Source organism: Blennius ocellaris (assembly GCF_963422515.1).
Source record: "Blennius ocellaris genome assembly, chromosome: 1".
Lineage (NCBI taxonomy): Eukaryota > Metazoa > Chordata > Actinopteri > Blenniiformes > Blenniidae > Blennius > Blennius ocellaris.
In genome coordinates, this window is record NC_137650.1 from 20,694,746 (window position 1) to 20,715,969 (window position 21,224).

Sequence of the window (21,224 nt, forward strand, 5' to 3'; positions counted from 1 at the left end):
TTGCTATAGTGATAAACATTTTTGCTTGAAAACCAAAGGAAACTATTGCGTTATCACGGATACCTCTTTTCTGTAAAAATGACTCAGGTATTACTCAATGTCCCCGCAAACCCTAAACAGGATAAAGCAGTATAGAAGATGGATGGATATTACTCAATGTTTTCCCATACAAGGTGCTCGGTGATGTGGTCACCAACTCCTGAGCTACTGAGTGATCTTATGAGACAAGTTTTAGTACCTTTTTAATGCCGTGATGCCAAAAGATAGTGTTATGTCACAAAAAGAATTTGTGCCCATCCATTAAGCATTAATCTTTTGTAAACATGAAACAAGTCTCTGAGAATGAGGCTGTTGAGATGTTTAGACAAAGTAAAGCATTTGACCTTTGATTCCTGGTATGTCCCAAAACCGTGATACCATAGTTGGAAAAGTCACTACCGCAAAACAGTATTATGTTGCATTGTAAGCATTAAATAAGCTGATTGTTTAATAGAGGGGCTTCACAGAGTGTGGGAGGGTGATACCCGCTTTCAGGGCTTCATTCAGGGCTTTAACTGCAACACATCCCTCTCCCAATGCTCATGCAATAGTCCTACACCAAATAGAAATTTGTGGGGGGAATGCAACATTTCTTAATCTTTTACAAATTATGAGAAATAATGATTAACCTCAGTTAAGCTTCACAGCCAATAAAGAGCACAGTTACATATGACTTTTCCAATTCGTTACCAGAATATCCAGTAGTAGAAACATGTGCTTCCAAAAAACAAGTATGGGCTTTACCTTCTCTATATTTCTTTTTGGTGAAAGATTGAAAAGGAAATGATGACTGTTCCAATGTAATTATTTCCTTTTAAATTGTCTTTACCCTCAGATGTCCCTTGTTGTTCTAAGAACAGTCTTCCTGAGAACCAGAGAGCAACTGGAACTGCACACGTGCTACAGGAAAACTAAAGACATTTTTTTTTCAATCAATCCTTTAATTAATCTTTTAATAATGTTTTAATTTTTTATGTAACTTTCTTTTGTCTTTAATAGTATGTACTCTTCTTGATTTAGTTACTAATTTATATTATTTTGCATAGTTTAATTTTATATTTTATGAAATGTCTGTAGTCTTAACCATGTGTATGTGTTTGTGTATTTCTATGTTTACATGTATGTGTGAGGATGAGTGTGTGAATATATGCACATATGCTACTTGTCTGGATGTGCATTATCATGTTTATGTGTGTTTTGGCCTTTTGTGCGTTCATTGTGCTGCTGGGATGGGAGTTTCATTCTTGGGACTATTTTCTTTATTAACTCATGAATCACTTTGTGTTTCCTTCTTGTCTTGTATATAAGCGCTCAGTCATTCATTCATATTCACAGTGTTGAATGAAAAAAATATATATGTTTTTAGATAATGAGAGAGAGTATTTATCTTTCTGTAAAACTGCTCAGTCACAACTTGGCCCTCGATAAGGTTGGAGATGCAGACGTTTTGTGACCTTTATAATGATCACAGTTGGCCATCCCTGATGTGCACACTACCTCATCAATCACCGCTCACAAGAGGGTTTATATTTCCAGAACTAGATTCTGAAAGTGCTTGTCCTTCTGTGACCAAAGGACATTTCCTTCCTTCCTTTTTTTTTTTAACTTTAAGATATAAACTGGTGTGAATGTGTCCCTGTCAGAGGCAAGATTAAGAAACCTTAATCACTAATAGTCAGCTTTAATACTGATGTATGAAATATTATTGCCACAAAGTCAAATGTGTTAATTTCACAATTAGATGAATGTGTTTTATTGTTTTAGAGTTTCCCAAGGAAAGCACTCTGAATTCCGTTGTGTCTGAATGGTGCTATATAAATAAATGTGCCTTGCCTTAATAATGTATGCTTTTCTTGTAAACTAATATTTTGGACAGGTCTTTTTATTAATCAGAATATTGGACTGACTTGTACGCGCTGACTTTAAAATTGCTGTATTCTGACGTTTGTTTTCCTCGACATGTGTGGTTTCCGCTGCCATCTAGCGTTCACTTTGATTTCCATAATTCATGGTGTGATCCAGGTGAACTTGATCGATTAGTCGAGTCTGGCAGGTAGTTTAGGAGGAGCTGAAGGTTCATATATTGGGAGTAAACAAAACCTCCTTTTCTCGCTGCCGGAGCTGATTCAACTCTCTAAGAGACAAGTATTAGTCAAAGTTCAGTATTTGTTTTCTTCCCTGGAACATTTGAAAGTGGAGTCCCTGAGTGTTTGTGGGGAGGATCGGTGAAGAAAGAAAGGTAAAAGCAGCTGTCGGTAACTCTCGCGGACTCCTGAGTCATCTTATCAGCACGGAGGCCCCGGTTGGCACGCACACCTCGCGCGCACCTGCCGCTCCTTCCCGTACCTTTCGTTCTCTCCGCCGTTGACCTCTGACCACCATTATGAGCCACTTTCTACTGCAGGTAACGGGACAATATACCCTCACCTGTGGCCGGTTTGTGAAATGAAAGTGTTGGGAAGCGGGGCGGGCTGTCATTGACCCAGCCTCTGGTGTCCGCGCGCGCAGGTGCACGATTGACCATGTTGCTCCGTCTGATCGTCCTGTCTCACCTGCTGACCCGCGGAGACCTGGTCTGCGTCAGGAGACTGCTGCTCTCTGACCCCGAAGAGTCACGGGACCATGACGGTGAAGTGTCTCACTTTAAAGATTAGCAATCAATACAGTTTACTCACGCTGTTGTGTCAGTCCTTGGGTTGTCAAACGGCCAGTGCACTTTGTTTTTGTTGTTGTTGTTGTTTAAAAAAAATTATTATTATTATTATTATTATTATTTTAGTGTTTGTAAACGAGGGGGACGCAAACTCGTTCCTGGGTCGCCACCTGCTGTTCAACCGGTTTGACTTTGAGATTTTCGTCCCTGGAAACCTGGAAAGGGAGTGCTACGAAGAAGTGTGCAATTATGAAGAAGCCAGAGAGGTCTTTGAGGATGTCCCGCTTACAGTTAAGTGATGCTACTCTGTGGTTCTTCATAATGCACAAGAAGAGAGCATTGATTGTAAAGTTTTCATCCTTTTTTTCCCCTTTCTTTCTTTACATTTGCAGAATGATTTCTGGAAAAAATACATATCAGGTAATGTAGAGGTATTCCTATATTTCTTGTATAGGGAGAAAACAAGAGACAGCATATATAATAGGCATGACACAAATCATATGCTGTTAAGGGATATTTGTCATTCATGACACACAAAAAACCTTTGCTATTCATACTTTTAAAACCTGTTGCGCCACTTGTTCAACAGTGCACAGTGGTTTTAAAATTACAAGCTGGGTCGACAGCCAAAAGTCTTGGTGAAATTCCAGCTCTGTTTACTTTGTTGTGAGTTCTGATGACTCAATTGTTTTTTGATTTGAGGGAATCAAACGACAGTCAAATTCCACTTCAAAGCATGCAAAGGCAGAGAGTCTGTGTACGAGCTGGAAAAGTGGAAACACCCTGTTTTACCTTGCGTACTCCCATTGCTGTCGTAGAACTCATGGACTCTATGAATCCTCTCACTGTGGTTTGTGATTATTTACAGATAACAAGAACGAGTCGTCACGAGTCGATGTGACGTCTCTTTTGGTGGGACTCATCACTGCTGGAGTGGCAATTATTGTCGCTGGACTCCTCATTTGGTATTTCTGTCAAGCCAAATGCAAGAACAGCTTAAGCCGTGGAAAGTGAGTCAGAAGGGCCGTGTTACCCAGGCTTAGTTCTACTTGTCTCTCCTGATTCTCTTACAACCCTCGCAATTCTTCAGCTACACTTCCTCTGAATGGCACCTGAAGTGCAACGTGTTTGTAATTCAGTTTCAGAATTCATCAATCAAGCAGCCTGATAATTTTTGCCTCAGTGGGCAGAGTTTGGAAATGTTCATAATCGACAGCTCTTTAAACAAAAATCAATTGCCAAGTGTTTTTTTTAAAATTAATATTAAGTCACTACAGGAATATACACACAATATCGTGCCTCAATATCAGTAACAAGGGAATTTAAATAGCTTTACATTAATGGATATGAAAAGCAGATCCAGAAGCAAACAATGGAAAAAGACACATCGTCACATCAAACTAATGATTGCTTAACTGAAAGATCTTCAGGCTTGCCTTAAAGGAACTCGAGAGTTGGTACAGAAAAACTGGAAGCAGCTTCTGCATGTTTTGTACTAAAAATTTTAACACAGAAAGAAGGTTTGGATGGTTTGTAACACAACCAGATATATTGGGCTTAAAACTTTCTTTGCTTCATCAAACTCACTTTCCTGAGAAAGCGCAACGGCCCGAGACCTGGAGTGAAGTACATATTTGTAGTTTTTGGTCTTTCCGAATCATTTGTCAATAAAGACAGCAGTAATCCAGTTTCCTGAAGATAAAACCATGAATGAATTCCTCTCAATCCTGCTGAGACATCTATTTAATTCTATATTCTTCAGGCGAAAGAAGGATTATGGTTCTGGTCAGACTCGGGTCAGAAACCAAAGTTTCTGGCTGATGCTAGACTTTGTACTGGACTCTGGTCTCCTTGTAAAAGGTTGGCCTAAATCTGTATTTCAGCTATGCAGTTATTATTCGATCGAATAATTGATCTATTGTCAAAATACTTACAGCTCCGACTACTTTTGATCAAATCCTTTCCTGATAATATTGAACTGATAGACTTGCAATGAAAATGTGTACCTGTGTTTCCTGTTATAAAACAACGATAAAGTTTACTTGACCTTTGATACCTGAACACCTTAAGTAGGTCATAAGTGATAACGACATCCACTCTCCTCTCGCAGTTCTGTTCCAGTACGTCGGAGGAGGAGGAGTAATGCGACTTTAATTTTACGACGGCTGGAGGAAGTGTCCATGCAGCCGATCTTTCCCCCTGGATTCCCACCCCAAATGGAGGACCATGACCCTCCAGGGCTGCCGTCCTACGAACAGGCAATAGCAAGAACTGGACCGCACGACGCTCCACCCCCTCCCTATCCCGGGTACGTGTAGACTAGAGGCTGTTGTGTTAACAGTTTTGACATAACTCACATGTCAAAATTAAGTAATTCACACATGATTTAATGTTAGATTAATTGTTTGTTTGTTTTTTAGCTCACGACCTGGAACTATTCGCCGGTAGTCTTGAGACGTCTGCCAGCTTACAGCAGACACTTTACCACCAACATCTACACAATTCTTTTTTTTTTTTTTCTGTCATCACAATATTTAAAATGGTGCCTTGTTGTCTATTTTTTATTGCCTTGATAAAACTCTACTTCACCATTTAGGTATTATGGATCTGCTAAAGTATTTTTTATTCCTTCGTGATAAAATCCTCTTATTTTCCCTGTTTTATTTTTTGTTTTTTTAACTTCTAGTTCCAAAAAGTATCAAGAAGGTTTTTCTGGGGTGATTATGTTCTGTGCTGAACCTCCAATCCTGCGCAAAAAAAAGCAAACTTTTTCTTTCTCAATACTTGGTTATTAACTCATTGACAACTCTGAACGTGTGTGTGTGTGTGTGTGTGTGTGTGTGTGTGTGTGTGTGTGTGTGTGTGTGTGTGTGTGTGTGTGTGTGTGTGTGTGTGTGTGTGTGTGTGTGTGTGTGTGTGTGTGTGTGTGTGTGTGTGTGTGTGTGTGTGTGTGTGTGTGTGTGTGTTTAGGCTGACTGCAAGATCAGGATTATGTATAATTACACAATAAGTATTAATTGTAATGTCATTTTTTTGTAGTCCATCACTTTTAGTCTCTTTCTGAAGGAAAACCCATTAATTCAAAGCTTCTTTTTTTTGTATTTGCATGATGCTATTTATTGCTGTGAAGGAAATGCTTTTACCTATTTCGGGTTCACTGTGTATTTTAAAATGGTCTCCCTTTACACCAATCTTTGCGTAGGTTTACTTGTTGGCTATGGTGTCAGGAAATGTGTTTATTTCACCAGCTGATAAACTGCTCCAACAATTAAGTCATCATTTTCTTTTTAAAATCCACATTGCAAATGATTTGTAGATGTCTGTCACAGACATAGACATGGGCCTCACATAAGCAGTTTTACAGGATTTATATTTATGCTGAACAAAAAAACACTTCTTTTTTTTTTTACACAAAGTAATTAATATGACTGTCAATGGGGGAGGTTTGCTTTACCCTAGAGATGTATGAAAATTGTTCATTTAAGCTGCTGCTCTTATATGTAAAATCTTACGACTTAATGAGGATTTTTGAAGTCTTTTTTTTCTTAGGCATCTGAAAAAGAGCGACCTCTAGAAGTATAACAATTTTATTGGAATAAAAGTGATATTTTGATTATCTTGGTCTCTTATTTTAACAGTGTGTGTGTGATGGAGTCGTTTCAATGCGACCTCTAGAAGTATAACAATTTTATTGGAATAAAAGTGATATTTTGATTATCTTGGTCTCTTATTTTAACAGTGTGTGTGTGATGGAGTCGTTTCAATGCAGACCAAATAGTTTTTCACATATTATCTTTTGATCACTGACACTTTTTTTGTTAGCTGTACTCGATTCTTCAATTAGATTGACCATTAACATAAATGTGTGAACACTCTCATACTGCGGTCTGACCTCACACATTGTAAGAAAACATTGTCTTCACATAAGTCTATTAAGTTGTACATTGATCAGTGGTTCTGTCTTTTGCACAATTTACACCGGGTGTGTTGTCGACCAGTAAATACTTAAAGACAGTCTGTAATTGAACAGTTTTGAAGTTATTCCATTGATGCGAGCATCTAGTCTGTTTTCAGTCCACAAAGAAGAGAAATGGCAGATAAATTGATCGATAAAGACACAAGAAAGAGGTTGGGTCTGTTGATGTTCACTCACTACAAGACAGAACTGCCAAACTCCAGTAGTTCACTACTGCCTCCTGATGCACAAAGGTGGTTTTACATACATGCTTCACAAATTGCACTTTTAAACTCAAACAGTGATTATTGATGTTTGAATTTTTAAAGATTTGAAGTATGTGCGAGTTGATTTACAAAATTCAATAAACTATAGGTTTCACAGGTGATGAGTGAAATGAAAAGATATGAATTCAGAAAATTTTGACTTTTCTTTTCAGATTTAGTTGTGATAATTCATTTGATAATAGATAATATAGCCTATTCTTGTTGTAGCATTTCTCAGTTATGTAATTTGGGAAAGTTGTACATTGTCATCATAAAACATTCACATAAGGAATGGCCTGAAACTGTACTCAAGTACAAGTCCAATTAATATATCAACTTGCAGGTAAAAGTGCATAAAACACTTGAGCACATGTAGAAAGTACTCTTCTCAAACTACTCAATATCAGCAGAGTATCTATTAGTCTAACTAGCCCAATTGGATATTTTATCATATTGACATTATCAGGCAGGCAATTGATTTTATGTACTTGCATCAAATTTCTAAATTTGAAGCCAATTTCTCTGCTAAACAAAATACATAAAAATGACAGTTTGTGTACTCAGCTTGACTCAGCCCCCATCCCGGGGCTTCCACAGGGAGACAGCCATTTATTTACATTCCTAACTTATGATGAAACCACTTCTTTAGTGAAATTGATGATGGAGTTGAAATATTTACAGCATTGCTTGTCACAACGCCAGCTTTTTTTTTCTGAGTGTAAATATAAATACTGTGCTGCATTTAAATTTGGCACCATCATAACTTCATACGCACAGGCAACACTGTGGCAGACCTTCATATACGAACAAGTCCTGGAAACTGGTGAAGAATGCAGCCATCTTGAAAATGACACTAGAGGTCCTCCAAAGCAGCACCTGGAGTTTACCCCAAGTGGACGGGGCCTTTTGTCACTCCACAAGACATTTGCATTTAAAAAAATAAAAAACATTTTTAATGTGGGAGGAAACCAGACTACCTTTAGAAAATCCATATATGCACAGTTGGGGTGAGAGTAGATACTTGTAATGGTTGGCACTCTTGCTTCATAATATCATCTGTAAGGATCAATGCAAACGTGAAGGGGCTCAGAACTGATCCTTGATGTACCCCTCTCCTCAACAGTTTCACTGCCATTGTACCCAAACTACAAGTCGGGATCTTCTCTGCAGTTCTCACAAAGTGAAAGTGTGTTGGCTGTAATAATACTAGAGATGTTCTTGCTGTGAGGTGTAAATCACTACACCACTGTGCTCCCCATGATTTACGTTTGGAGTGAAATTAGCAAATAAGTAAGAGTTCAAAGTTATAGTTTCAATAGAGTCTCAATATCTGCTGTGAAGTCTTTTTAAAAAAAAAAGTATTATTTAACCCTTTGTAATACTGTCCAGAAATTTTGGGAGAGCTCGGTGAGTGCTGCTATTTTTACTAAAACATTTGAGGAATTCACTCAAGTTTAAAGTGTTTTGTTCCAAGAATCCAAGTTTATTTCAAATAAGTGTCTCAACCGAGTTCAAAGAGTCTACTTCAAAGTCCACGTCTTTGTTTAAATAGTCTTAAGTGAACTAAACTAATCATACATTATTAATCCCCATGGGGAAATTCTTTTTTCTGCACTGACCCATCCTATTTCTGGGACATGGTGAGCAGTCAGATTAGGGCACTCTGGGGAGCTGGTGGGGGTCAAGGGTCTTGCTCAAGGAATCTGCTGTGGGAATCAAATCTGCACACTCCTGATCCCAAGACCACTTCTCTAACCTCGAGGCCACCACTAGACAAATGTGTTAGTTAAAGGGGTTCACCAGTCTATTACAGAGGAAGAGGACAAGATTTAGGTGAGAGTGCAAACCAAGACACCACCTTAACTCTTACGTCTCCAGGTCAAGTCCTGCACCCAGAACAGCGTGACATGTGGGGTTCTTTGACAAGAGGTCATAAGGTTTGTGGGTGATTTGGGATGCCAAACACCAATATGGAGAAAAAGAGCAAAGTGAAGTTGATCTGTTTTTAAGCCCTTTATCTCACACTGGGAAATGTGATTGAGTAACAAAAATCACTCCATGAAATTAATCATGGATTAATTTTAAAGCACTTCACTGCATCAGAAATTCATTATTTCTATGTTGGATACCTTTGCCTTGCCTAAAGTATTGGGTGTTTTTAGGTTCAATGTTTCCAGGTCTGGCTGAAGTATCCCTGCGGATACTGGGTAAAGTGTCAGATCTGTTAGGCTTTGGTTACATTAATATTGTTATTTATTTTATTTCTTCTTGATAAAATGTTTCTAATGAATTAGTTCGACGCAGCAGACAAATTCCAGGGTGCAGACCCTGCACCGAGTGCACAGGGCATCCTGTAACCCCCCCCCCCGGAGGGACGACCCCGGCTCTGATAGCAGCCGGGAACAGGGGGGGTCAGGGGACGGCGGTCACGTGCTCCTCTTGGCGTGGTGCTGCTGGTGGTGGTGTGGTGGAGGAGCTGCTCTCGGGATTTTCTCGCCTCCTCCAATACTTGCGCTCCCAAAGTCGAGCGGCGTGTCTCGGGGCATTTCTGCACACAAGCTCCGAGAGAAGTTTCCGTTTAGCCTGCTAGCTGCAGCCAAGTGTCCGCGCCTCGGGGAGCTCCTGTCGGGACTAAAGTTACATGACGGGGGCGGGGGAGGGATGGAGGAGAGAAAATAGCGAAATCACCCCGGAGGAAAGGTGATACTTTATCCGGGACACGGCTGCTCTGACGGCGGGGTTCGTCGGAGTGCACGCTGCGCTGAGTGGACCGCGGTGGGAGAGACCTCGGGCTGCGACGATGTGTGCCCGCTGCCCCGCGAAGCTCCGTTGTTGGGGACGTGGATCTTTCGCCGGATGATGGACAGAAACTACCCGAGCTCCAGCTTCGCGGACGCGCTGGCTCCTCCAGCACAGACCGTCGCTTCGTGGGCCTATGACCGCGGCTCGGCTGCCAACAAGCCAAGGTAGGGGATGAAGGAGAGGGCGGGTCACCTTCTGAAGGAAACCTCGGTGATGGAGGGCCTAGTTTGTGGTGGAGAGGAGTGTGGGAGGAGGAGGAGGGCGTCCGTGTGGTTGTGGGGAGACATCGAGGGGGCTTTTGTGGGGATTTGATGAGAGTTCGGGGGCTTGACTTGTCAGTGGCTCCTTAGCTGTGCTAGTTTCGCTAGCGCTCTCTCTCTCTCTCTCTCTCTCTCGCTCTCTCTCTCTCCCCAGCATGGACAGGAGGAGGACGGAAAACTCTAAAACACACTTGATTTACATTAAACATCAAGTTGAACGACTCGATAGTCTTTTAAGGACCCTTTCGACCCCCTACAGGTGCCCCTCTGCGTCAGACGAACTACCAACTAATGCATGCTGGTACCTGTACGTCAGTAGGAGCACTGATTGTGATGTTGATGTTTCTAAAACAAGGGTGCAGAAATCTGAGCGAGAGTTATTGGTGCAAAAACAGGAGTTAATGCAAAGGTGAGATTCAATTTAGTGATTCACCACTGGCTGGTTGCAATAATGCAGACATATCCCTGGCAAAGCTGATGCATCTGCTACAGGAATTCCAGTTATTCACAAAAGTAGCATTAGGTGTAATGTTTGAGCTGGTAGAGCTTCAGGGCTACTCAAATGTTTTGTTGGATGGTCATTATGATGCTCGGTGGTGGTTTAGATCGGCCCAAATTCATTATGTAAATTATGTTTAATGTAAATCATTATTCCACGTGTTCCATTTGTTTTTTTTGTGTTTTTTTTAGGGTTATAGTTTCGAGTGAACTTCTATTTTCTGTGTCACAGATACAATTGGTCAACAACTTCTTAACCTGGTCCTTCTAGTCCACAGATGTTTACCCTCTGACAAAACAGCACCATTTAATATCACACTGACTGTTTTGGAATTTTTCTCAAGAGACATGAAGTGGTCTGTCATAGATTTTGAATCCAATTACTCCGAAACCAAGTTTTTTTTTTTAAATTTCAAGCATTAACAATCCTTAACAGGGATTTAACATTTATGAATATTTCTTTTAATTGTTTCATTTTTTTAAAGTTCAGAGAAAAAAACAACTAATTTTATCCTATATGAGCTGTAAAGTTTCAATGTACTACAACCTACAACAAAGGATTTGAGGTTTTCTCCCAGAAGGGATATTGTTTACCTCCACATTTATTAAGTTTAGTTAAGATTATGGCAAAAAAAAAAAATTTTCCCTTTCAGAATTCGTTATTAGTATTAGCTGTGACTTCTATGACTTTCAGAGAAACCAATTCAATGATAAACTTGGAATATCAATGAAATCATTCTGAAGATAGATTTAGTATTTGTGATCACTGATCAGTCAACACATTACAGAATGAGCACATGCAAGGAGTTTATTTTGTGTGAAGAGTGAACAAAAGTCACTTGGGCAATGATTAAATATTAAGATTTACCCATTTGTAGTTGTGATTGGCAGTGGGATTGCAAAATCTGACAAGAGATGAGGCTCATATAAGGCTGATGTTATGACTTGTAAAGCTTCGAGTGTTCTCAGGAAGACCTTGGGTCTCAGTCATGTAATGAGAAATGTAAGATGTTTGGGACCACTGAGACTGTTCTCTCTGTCAGTCTTTCAGCCAGCCTGAGCAACTGTGCTGGAAAGGCCCTGACCACAGTCAATCAAACAGAATTTTGAAGAGTTTTGCTGGGATGGAGAAACCTGGTTAAATATCTAAGCTCCATCAATGAGATCATCTTGAACCGAAACAAAGTGTAAGCCTTTCAAGAATTATGGTACAATTATTGACGTAGTTGGTTGAAGCTGTGGATTTTAGCTATTTAAAATGAACTTGTGAGGGGTGAAAGTGATAAGAGTGACTCCACTCTCATTGAGTGGCTCACTGCTGCCTATTGTTAATGAAAGCTGTGAACTGTACATTTGTTTTGTGCTTGTACCTCCAGTTATGGTGTGGCTCACCTCGATGCAGAGCTCCTCCAGCGGCAGAGCTACTCTTCCACGCACCAGCTTCCCACCTACACTACATCCAATATTCCTGCTACAGCAGGTGAGTGAAGGATGTTGATAATACTGTTTTTCAGGGCTGGTGTTGATGAAAAAAGGAAAATCTTTCTAGTGGCTTCTAGTCATGTGGATATTTTAGTTTTTGCATCCTTCGGCATTTTGTGTTAATTTTCTTCTATTGTCTGTTTTGGTTGTCAGGATCACTTGAATCGAACAGTAATACTCCTGAGACCTCAATAATGAGCTTCCTATCAGCCATGGAGTCGAGAAGCCTTCAGGCTGGTCCTGTTAGTGCCTCCTTGCTTCCTCCTTTTAGACCGCCATCATGGCCTGCTGGTAAGAACAAATCTGCTCACTCATTTACCAAAAGCAGCTCATATCAATATGATAAACTGATGTTTTACAACAACCTGTACATTTTACTTCTAGTCCATGCTCTCTCCCCTGAACTTTGTTTGTCTTCTCCTATGCAGGTACCAATTCCTCTACGACAGAGTTGTATCTTACTGGTGCGTTGCCTTCTACTGCCACCTTCCCCTCTCCTGCCACTCTGTCATCCTATCAGCACACTGGTGCCTACCCCCCCAGGAGTTATGCTACCAACCCTTCCCTGACTCTTCAGGATCCTGCCTTCAGCACTTCAACCAATGGCCTGTTTCCTCATCATGATTCCCTATTGCATCTTAAAGCCAGCCAATCCGTGCTTCCCACTGCCTTGGCCTTCAATCATCTCTCGACCCCTTCGTTAGGCTCATCTCTGCCGGTGCAGTCTTCCACTTACCGTTCAGCCCAGGAGTCAGCACCCCACCTCCTTCAACCACAGTTCAGCCTTCTACCTTCAACACTGTCTTCCCCTCACGGTGCCACTCAGCCCTTTGGGGCTACAGTATTCTCTGGCTCGATTGAAAGAGCTCTACAGCGTGAATGTAGTGTGATCAAACACCACCAGAGGCCTTCAAGTAGCCATATGGCCTCAGAGCAGTTGCCCAATTCAGACCAAGCCTTACAGGGGTATTTTGGCTCAGGCAGCCAAGCAGATGTGTCTTACCAGCAGGACCCATCTCGTCAGACCCCGGTAACTAGCAGCCCCTCCACAGGAGCAGATTCTACTCATGGAGTCCACACCTCGCCACAAGATTCCCCAACAGATAGCGTGTCACAAGCCTATTCATCCACTTTGTTATCGAAAGCTAAAGACTGCTCATCCAAATTAGCTCCACACTCTGACGGGGATGAAGAGAGTAATTCTCAGCGCTTGACCACACGCTCTCCTGAATCTTTCTCATCCCCTGAACAGAAACAGAATTCAGTGATTGCTAATCAGCACACTGTCGAGTTATCTTGCCTGATGTCCAACAGTTTATCTCAAACCTATATGACGCCCCACACACAGTCACAGACTTCCCATCCCACCACAGACAAACTTGCTTCACTTTACAAGACTCTTCCTTCACTCTCTGGTCAGTCTGACAGTGTTGCGTCTGTTAATCACACCCTTGTTTACTCGTCCACTCCTGAACTGAGCCAAGAGCAAGAGACTGAGTATGGAGCCCAGGTTCGGGGCTTGTGCCGTGGAGGTATTTCTGAGAGCTACTCCACATCTCACTCTCAAGGTGCCTCAAATGTGACTTTTACATCTCAATCACAGGAACAAGCTTCAGTGACTCAGTCCCAAAGCTACTTCACAGGTCAATCTCTTAATTCTTCTTACCAACAGCCATGTGGACAGGGTCTGCCGACATCAAATTCTACAGTGGATTATACCCTCATGCAGGCCTCAGTGGGTAGTAAAACACATGGTACTCTTTCCCAGGAGCAAGTACAGTCTCATAAATATGTCTTGTCACTACCCACATACAATTTAACTGTTCAAACATCACAAAATGATATAAGATCTTCAGCACAGGACACAAAGCCAACATACAGTAAACAGAAGTTGGAAGAGCTTCCACTCCAGGACTTTGGATCTCTTCAGCAATCATCCATGGAAGTCTCTGCAACAGATATCAATATGACTTCGCACAACAATGTAATCTATGTTGTGTCAAAGTTGGATGATCACCACAAAACACAAAGTGTCATTCGAAGCAACTCGCGTTCTGATGATCAGCTAATGGGAATGGGCCACACAAATATAGCACCGATAAAAGATGAAAGGTTGGGTCCTCTTAGTCAACAGCACATTCACTTAAGCAGTAACAATGGTCATGACACTGCCCATACAAAAACTACAAACTCTACTGCTGTGTCTTCACATCCAGCCCAGCACACTCTTCAACTCAAGTCTTCTGCGCCACATCAGCAAACCCAACAGGCCCTTAATCATATCCAGTCTCACATCCAGACTTCTGCAGCCCACACCCAGTTCATCACCGTACCAAGTACTCAGGTTCTCCTCGAGCCCAGCCAAATGATTCTGCTCCAGCAGCACCTTGTTCATCATAATCAGAACTCCTCAAAGGTGGCTTCAGTACAAGGCATCCAACCGACCCAAGGCTTGGGCCCTGTTCATGTCCAGTATCTTCAAATGGATCGAAACATGCTGGATCCTAGTGTCAATGGAACTGAGAGTCAGCAGCGCTCCCTGGTGTCTGAAACAAGCTCAGATTGCTCCTCTTCATCCAAACACCACTACAGCCAGTCGGAAACTCATCAGCCAATTGATGCCAAGAACCACTTTGCCCTGAACTCTATTTGCTTTCCTGACTCAGTGCTGCTTGGAGACGAGAGAAACATTTTGTCAAATGTTGACGACATCCTGGCTGCCACTGTTGCAGCTTGTGGCGTCGCACCACAAGACTTTGTCAAAGCCTCGTCCTCCACCGAGGTTGAAATGGCAGTGATGGCAAGCCCCGTTGACTCCAAAGGTCCCTTCCAGACTGTGGATATACGACACATGTCACCGAGTTTCTCCTCGGCACAGCAGCCAATCATGGCCAACACTAACACCCATTCCATGGCCATGACACTAAATGGAGTTCAGATGACAACAGACTGTCACAGTCAGTCCATTAACCACAACAACAGAACTGAGCTTGATGCCGACGGAGATGGGAGGAGCTCTGAGAATGACTATCGCTTAATGGGGCAGGTGTACGAGCCCTCAGACACCCAGAACAGAGCGAAAGAGAGTGGGAAGTGTATTAAAACGGAGGATGGTTTCATGGAAGTCACAGGTGGCGATGATTTTCCGAAAAAGAAGGTTCGCTCCAAGTCATTCCCAAAACAAGGTGGTCCTGAGGATGATGGCGGACTGGCCAGATCAGCCAAGCGTAGTGGGCAAGCAAAGCGACAAAACTCCAGGGGTAGTGATGTCAGCTCACCATCTGGCTCACATGGTGTCTATGAGGGCTGTGCGCAGCAGGAGAGAATCAGGCAGAAGATTCGTGAAGTGGAAGAGAAACAGCCAGAAGTCAAAACTGGCTTCATTGGCTCTTTCCTAGACTTCATCAAATCTGGCCCCAAACAGCAATATTCTCAAAGTCCTGCGCGAACAATCAGCCGGCCAAGAAAGTCCAGCACCTCATCTAAACCTTGTGTTTTGCCGCCTTTGCCTCCCAAAGTGCAGACTCTGCCCACCGTATTGATAGCCCAGAATACCCCAGTGGTTAGCACCCAGCAGAAGCGTCTGGATGAAGATCTCCAAAAGAACTTGGAGACGCTGCCATCGTTCAGCTCGGACGAAGAGGAGAACACTGGCAAGAACCAGGCTCTGAGGAACAGCATCAGCTCAGCACTTTCTGCTCTGGATGAGTCTGCAGATCGGAAAACCAGGACGGGTAATGACTTTTCAGACAAAACTTAAATATGGCTCTCTCTCGTACTGCTTTTTTCACGTTTTAGTCATACCAAAGTCATCCTCTTTTTCAATATCCACCTATAGAAAAAAACAATTGAGATGGCTAGGAATAGAGATATTAAACATTTATTATGACATATAAAACTGTTCATATTCACAAAGGTGCCTCCAAACAGCTTATATCCATTTTTTTCTGTTGATAAGTAGACATTTAATGGATTTTGAATAGTTTCTGGCATTTAAGCTAAAAAAAAAAAAAAAAAAGAATATTAAGACACTTTTATTCAAACACTTCCACTGTATTTGTGGCATTCTTTTCATTTATATTTGCCATCTCCAGTCAAATTGTCATTTTGTGGGTTTCTTTCTGAGGAAACAAAAGCTAACGCGCCTGTACTCGTTCAACCTTTCGTCAGATAACCAAATCCAAGGTCTGCTGATGAAGCCGGACCAATTCCCCACCATGTCACACGCGGTCACCGAGACCCGTTTGCCTCAAGTAGCCACTCCCACACACACTGTGAGCCCAGCGGTAGCATCACCGGTGCTCCCGGCCAAAGAGGAGTACAAAGAGACCCCACCAGACCAGTTGGCCATTCAGCTGATTAGTGTGGCCATTGAAGGGATGACTGACGAGGAGCTGTCGGACAGCGGTGGAGAAGGGATGTATCGGGAAAGAGACGAGTTTGTTGTCAGGAACGAGGATATCGAAATCTTGAAGGTACGAGTTGGAAACCTAGCATAAAAATGAATTGTAAGTCATGTTTTTACTCAAGTGGCCAAAGAGGAAGGGATTCCCGAGAGTAAAGATGCGAGAAATGAAAACTAAATGTGGCTTCTGTTGCCAAAGCTACACAGTGAAAATTATTGTCATCCTTTTCGAAGAGTTTTCTGTTGGGGCTGCACAACATTTTGCAAATTTGTAGCTATCGCAACATCAATGGCCACAACATAAATACAGCCGAAATCTGATGTGCAATCAATTATGCGTGCATGCACTGTGGCCACATGGGCACATTTAAAAAGTGTGAAAACCTTGTGAAAAGCTTCTGGTGAGAACTACATACACATGTGATAGGATGAAAAGAAAAAAAACTGAATAAAAAACACAGCCCAGCCACAGCTGGTGGGTAAAAGGAAAAAGCAGGCGCACTGTTTTTTAGAAAGAGAACAAATCTCATGTACCTAAGTTTTAGTTATGTTGCAGAGCTTGTCGTTACCACAATGTTTGCAACATAATAGGATATTACATTTTAACCTTATATTGTGCAGCTTTTTGAGCCAAGTGAAATCTGGCACATCACTTTACATGTGACTCAACGATTTAAAAAAAAAAAAAAAAAGTGCTGTCATTTAAGCTTGTGTAAACTGATTTTTCATAGTTAATTTTGCCCGTAATAGAGCGTCTGTTACATACTGACCCTTGTTCTCGGTTGTGTGCATGTGTTCAGGCGACAATGAGCGAGGGCAGTGAGCCTCCAGCCATCTGGAAGGTCCAGAAGGCTCTGCTGCAAAAATTTGTGCCTGAGCTGAGAGATGGGAAGAGAGTCTTCTCAGCCACAAACAGTGTAAGTGAGAACAGACCTGCCAGAACACATGTATGCTTGTTTATCTGAGGCTGCGTTCGCTCAGCAGGCAAAATGACCTGAAGCAGACTTTTTGTGACTCAGATATCTTCTTCTTTTTTTTTTTTTAAACCTACTTTTGCCAAAGCTTTAATATGTGGTTCTGTATCCAATACTCCAACTGATGTTTTGGTAATGCTATCTTGGCCTCAACAATGATGTCACATTTCGTCTCACGGAGAGAAAAGGCGTCTTTCTTTTTTGATAAATCTTCTTCATTTGGTCATAAACACACGTATCGCGTAAGGCATCATCTTCTTCTCCCATAGGCTGTTTCACTCTGGAGTCCGATTGTGGTTACATTTCTAGTACGGTAGAATGTGAAACGGCAAGCGTTAAACCTGCAGTATGACTTTTGTTTTTGTTTTTTGTGTGTGCAGTATCTTGGATACTTCGGTGATGCACAGACCATGTACCAGAGGGTGTATGTGAAATTTCTGGATACTGTAAACAAAAGGGAGTATGTACGCGTTTGTAGTCGGAAGCCACGCTGCAAGCCCATAAGCTCACTGAGGTATGCTGAGAGTGATACTAATATAGTTACAATTTAAAAAAAAAAAAAAAGTCTGCTCGAATGGCTCTTCACTGATATAACTCTTGCTGTTCCGCCTCTCAGGAGTGTTCAGGTGAAAACTTTGCTGGGGTTGACAGCCGCCCCCTCTTCAGTTTTCCAGAGCCAAAAACCTCGACCCAAACAACTTAAACCCCGGGCAGAGCCTCCACCTAAAAAGAGGAGGAAGTGGAAGGAGTTTTCTCCCACTGCCTCTGGATCATCTGCAGAAGAAGGTGAAGAAGATGGTGAGTGGAACTACTGGGGTCCCCCCCCTCCTCCACCCCCCAAAAAATAAATGTAGTTTGGCAAAAAAAACAACTTTTTCATTTCCCTCTTGTTGATTTAACTCAGAGTTAAACCCTCCATTGCCATTCGCGTCACGAATCCTCAACACACGAACCATGAAAGAAACATTCAGGAGCTTCGTGGAACTGCTCATCAGCGTCGCTTTAGATGAAGATGTGATGTCGGCACTTGAGAGGGCAAATGGTGAACGAATTCTCTCTGGCTCACCAGTATATGATGCTGCACCGTGATCGTCAGTTTGTGTCGCTGACTTTGTCTTGTTTCAGATGAGTTGCTGCTTCCCCACATGAAAAAAGTGGATGGGATGATAACGGACAACAGGAAACGACTGCTTCACAAGCTACACGTAGGACATGTCTTGAAGGTAAACCGTGTGTATGAAACTGTAATGTTTGCAACCACAAGTGTGTATTGTGTGTGTGTGCATACATGTTTCTGTTTTAAAAGCTTCCTTTACTCGGTCTCATGATAAAAATGGTGTAATATTATTAAACACAGAGTATTCCATGCTGTGCTTTTTGTAACACGCTCCATTAAAAATAGAATGCAACGTTGCAATATATGACACATGTTTTTCAGACGGCACTGGACAGCTTTCCAGAGATCTCAGTGGTGACTGAGCTGAAGAAGGATGGGGAAACTCCAGCTTTTAAGGTCCGTCTCAGCGGAAAGGCCTACAACAAAAAGACTATGAAGCCCTACAAGATGTCCAACAAAGTGCCTCAAGTAAGACAACCCGAGGTCACGGTGTTCTCAACATATGTCCAGCAGAGGGCGCAGTGGCACTATTGGCACTGCCTTTTTGTTCCGAGTTTTCAGTTGAAAATACTCTGTGAAGAGAATTTGAACATTTGATGAACTTTTCTCCACCTTTTTGTCCAGGAGTATACAGTCGACCAGCAGAAAACTCAGTGGTTCTCTCTGTACCACTCCTTGCAGCATTACAAGTACCACACATACCTCATGTGTAAGGACGAGGTAAGATCACGTTCAGCACCTCATGTCCGTATAAATGATAAATGACTTGAGAATGAGATTTCGTTGTGTTTCAGTATTTTACAGGTTTAACTCCAGATTTATTGTCCCACAGATTGCGTCCCTGCGGATACAGGCGGGAGACCTGGGGCAGGAGGAAACTGTACAGAAGTGTCTGCAGAACGGAGTTTGGGTAGAGGGGCTCTTTGACCGCTTCGGGGAGCTAATCAATCAAGTGCAGCAGGCCTGCCGGTGATTTAGCTTCGACAGGCTCAGTTTCGAAGAACCAACGCACAAACGACAAGTTCAGCGCTTATAAACAAGAGGACGCCTCGGGGCTCAGGCGCCACGGGGAGCTGAGGAAGCCGGAGTGAGTCTCCTCCTCAGTCCACAGAGGTTTAAATCAGGGACCCGCCAACTGAGTTGCCTGGAAAGTGTTTGGTAACCCGTTGAGAAAAAGCAGGGAAACGATCGAACAGAGTTTATACCGCTTGTCACTGCGTTCAGGCAAAAAGCAGCACATTGATCGACAGAGGACGAGGATTCTACTTTGGAAGACTTCCACGTTGTGCTTCTTCTAGACTTTGTAGGTTTTTATAGTTACGAGCCTGTCTTTTATTGGCCGTTTCGTAGATTTATATCGTTTTGTACTTGCGTGCGTGCCTGCGTGTGTGCGTACGTGTGTGTGTGTGTGTTTCGAGTGTGCAGGTTAAAGATGTGTGGGGTTCTGTAGCATTCAAAACACCAATTGTCATTCGTGTCCAATGATCGTAGAGCAGAGTCGTCTCATCCTGGTCCTGGAGGGCATAGTCCTGCATGTTTTCAGATATTGATTGAGTCCTTGATATCTGCATTGGGAGCAGGTCCTCTTCCGTGGAGCCTGCAGAGTTTGACTTTCCCGATTTTACTGTTTTCCAGAACAAATAAACCAAACACTGACTGTAAATATGCCGATTCATTCTCCTCACAGGTTTCGTGTTTATTGTAGCCCGACGGAAGCAGGTGGCGAGGAAAGTCTACTGCAGCCTCGCCTTTCGATGCCACTACATCTGATACACCGTACCTTTAAATGCCAGATCATACCCAGTAAATATGCACTAGATAAAAAGCAATCAGTATAAAGCAGAGCACAGCCGATACATAATGCAGACTTCAGACTTCTGCAGTCTTCATTGACCATTGATGAAGGCTCACATATAGTTGATTTTATTGTAAAAAGAAACAAACTTTATATTGTTATATATTATATGACCGTAGTTATATGCTGTTTTTAAAACGTTCATTTTATAATGGAGTGGCAACCTATAAATATGTAATGTACATTTTGTATAAAAGAAAGAGTTTGGAACTGCAGACATTCGGTTGTGGAAGAACAGCAACTGAATGTTGTATCTATATCATGGACTTACCTTTGCTGCAGACGGCCTGGGCTTTTGAGATTGTATTAGAATCAGGGCGGTCTCAGCACTGCTTTTTATTAATCTTATTATTGGAGGACAAGATTAAATAGAGTTTTTCTTTCTATTGTTTTACAGACTTAGGCCACATTTTATGACAGATATCTATTTTTCACAGACGTAAATATTATTTCTTGGTCATTACAGTTTTTAAGACTTTTGCATTGTCTTTGTCATGGTTTTCCAAATCTGACCTTTTTATATTGGTAACCAATTTAATGCTATAAAAAATGACTGTGTTCTTCAATGATGCAGTTTGTAAATAAAATGTGGCATGAACTTGATGTTCTGTTGTTTTTTGCTTAAAGAAATGTGATACTTCCATTTTTTTTTTATTGAAATATGTTAGAATTTCAATTATATCATGGAGGGTTCATCTCCCCATAGTGTGCCAACTGTGAGCATGAGCATTAGCCAAAGCTGTTGACCTAACGGTTACTGTGTCACCGAACTCATCTTCCCCTGGTGGAGAAACATCGCTTTAATTCTGAATTCAGTATTCCTGACCACAACATAATAGATGTCCACCTATTGGTAACATTATCTTGCAAAGAGTCTAAACTCGTGGCTAAAAAGGGCTTTAAAAAAAATAAAAATGA

The 21,224-nt window shown here is 41.9% G+C and overlaps 2 protein-coding genes across 2 annotated transcripts; both read left to right on the forward strand.

Annotated features, from left to right (window-relative positions):
• Positions 1 to 2,140: 2,140 nt before the first annotated feature.
• prrg4 (proline rich Gla (G-carboxyglutamic acid) 4 (transmembrane)) lies at positions 2,141 to 5,540 on the forward strand. The gene is made up of 7 exons (XM_080495598.1): positions 2,141 to 2,443; positions 2,548 to 2,667; positions 2,819 to 2,982; positions 3,085 to 3,112; positions 3,561 to 3,702; positions 4,803 to 5,000; positions 5,113 to 5,540. The coding sequence occupies exons 2-7, from the start codon at positions 2,562 to 2,564 to the stop codon at positions 5,138 to 5,140; spliced, it is 666 nt and encodes a 221-aa protein (XP_080351724.1). The 5' UTR covers positions 2,141 to 2,443; positions 2,548 to 2,561; the 3' UTR covers positions 5,141 to 5,540.
• A 3,906-nt stretch (positions 5,541 to 9,446) lies between these two features.
• Positions 9,447 to 20,904, forward strand: qser1 (glutamine and serine rich 1). Its single transcript, XM_080495484.1, has 13 exons — positions 9,447 to 9,879; positions 11,850 to 11,953; positions 12,109 to 12,246; positions 12,384 to 15,689; positions 16,126 to 16,430; positions 17,161 to 17,277; positions 17,715 to 17,848; positions 17,951 to 18,132; positions 18,239 to 18,376; positions 18,460 to 18,557; positions 18,773 to 18,919; positions 19,076 to 19,171; positions 19,284 to 20,904. The coding sequence occupies exons 1-13, from the start codon at positions 9,770 to 9,772 to the stop codon at positions 19,422 to 19,424; spliced, it is 5,016 nt and encodes a 1,671-aa protein (XP_080351610.1). The 5' UTR covers positions 9,447 to 9,769; the 3' UTR covers positions 19,425 to 20,904.
• Positions 20,905 to 21,224: the final 320 nt, after the last annotated feature.

Coding starts and splice junctions, on each gene's coding strand:
- qser1 (XM_080495484.1), top strand. CDS start 9,770: ATGATGGACAGAAACTACCCGAGCTCCAGCTTCGCGGACGCGCTGGCT. Junction 17,849..17,950: donor AAGCCCATAAGCTCACTGAG/GTATGCTGAGAG, acceptor TCCGCCTCTCAG/GAGTGTTCAGGTGAAAACTT. Junction 18,558..18,772: donor ACGTAGGACATGTCTTGAAG/GTAAACCGTGTG, acceptor CATGTTTTTCAG/ACGGCACTGGACAGCTTTCC.
- prrg4 (XM_080495598.1), top strand. CDS start 2,562: ATGTTGCTCCGTCTGATCGTCCTGTCTCACCTGCTGACCCGCGGAGAC. Junction 3,113..3,560: donor CTGGAAAAAATACATATCAG/GTAATGTAGAGG, acceptor GATTATTTACAG/ATAACAAGAACGAGTCGTCA. Junction 5,001..5,112: donor CCACCCCCTCCCTATCCCGG/GTACGTGTAGAC, acceptor TTTGTTTTTTAG/CTCACGACCTGGAACTATTC.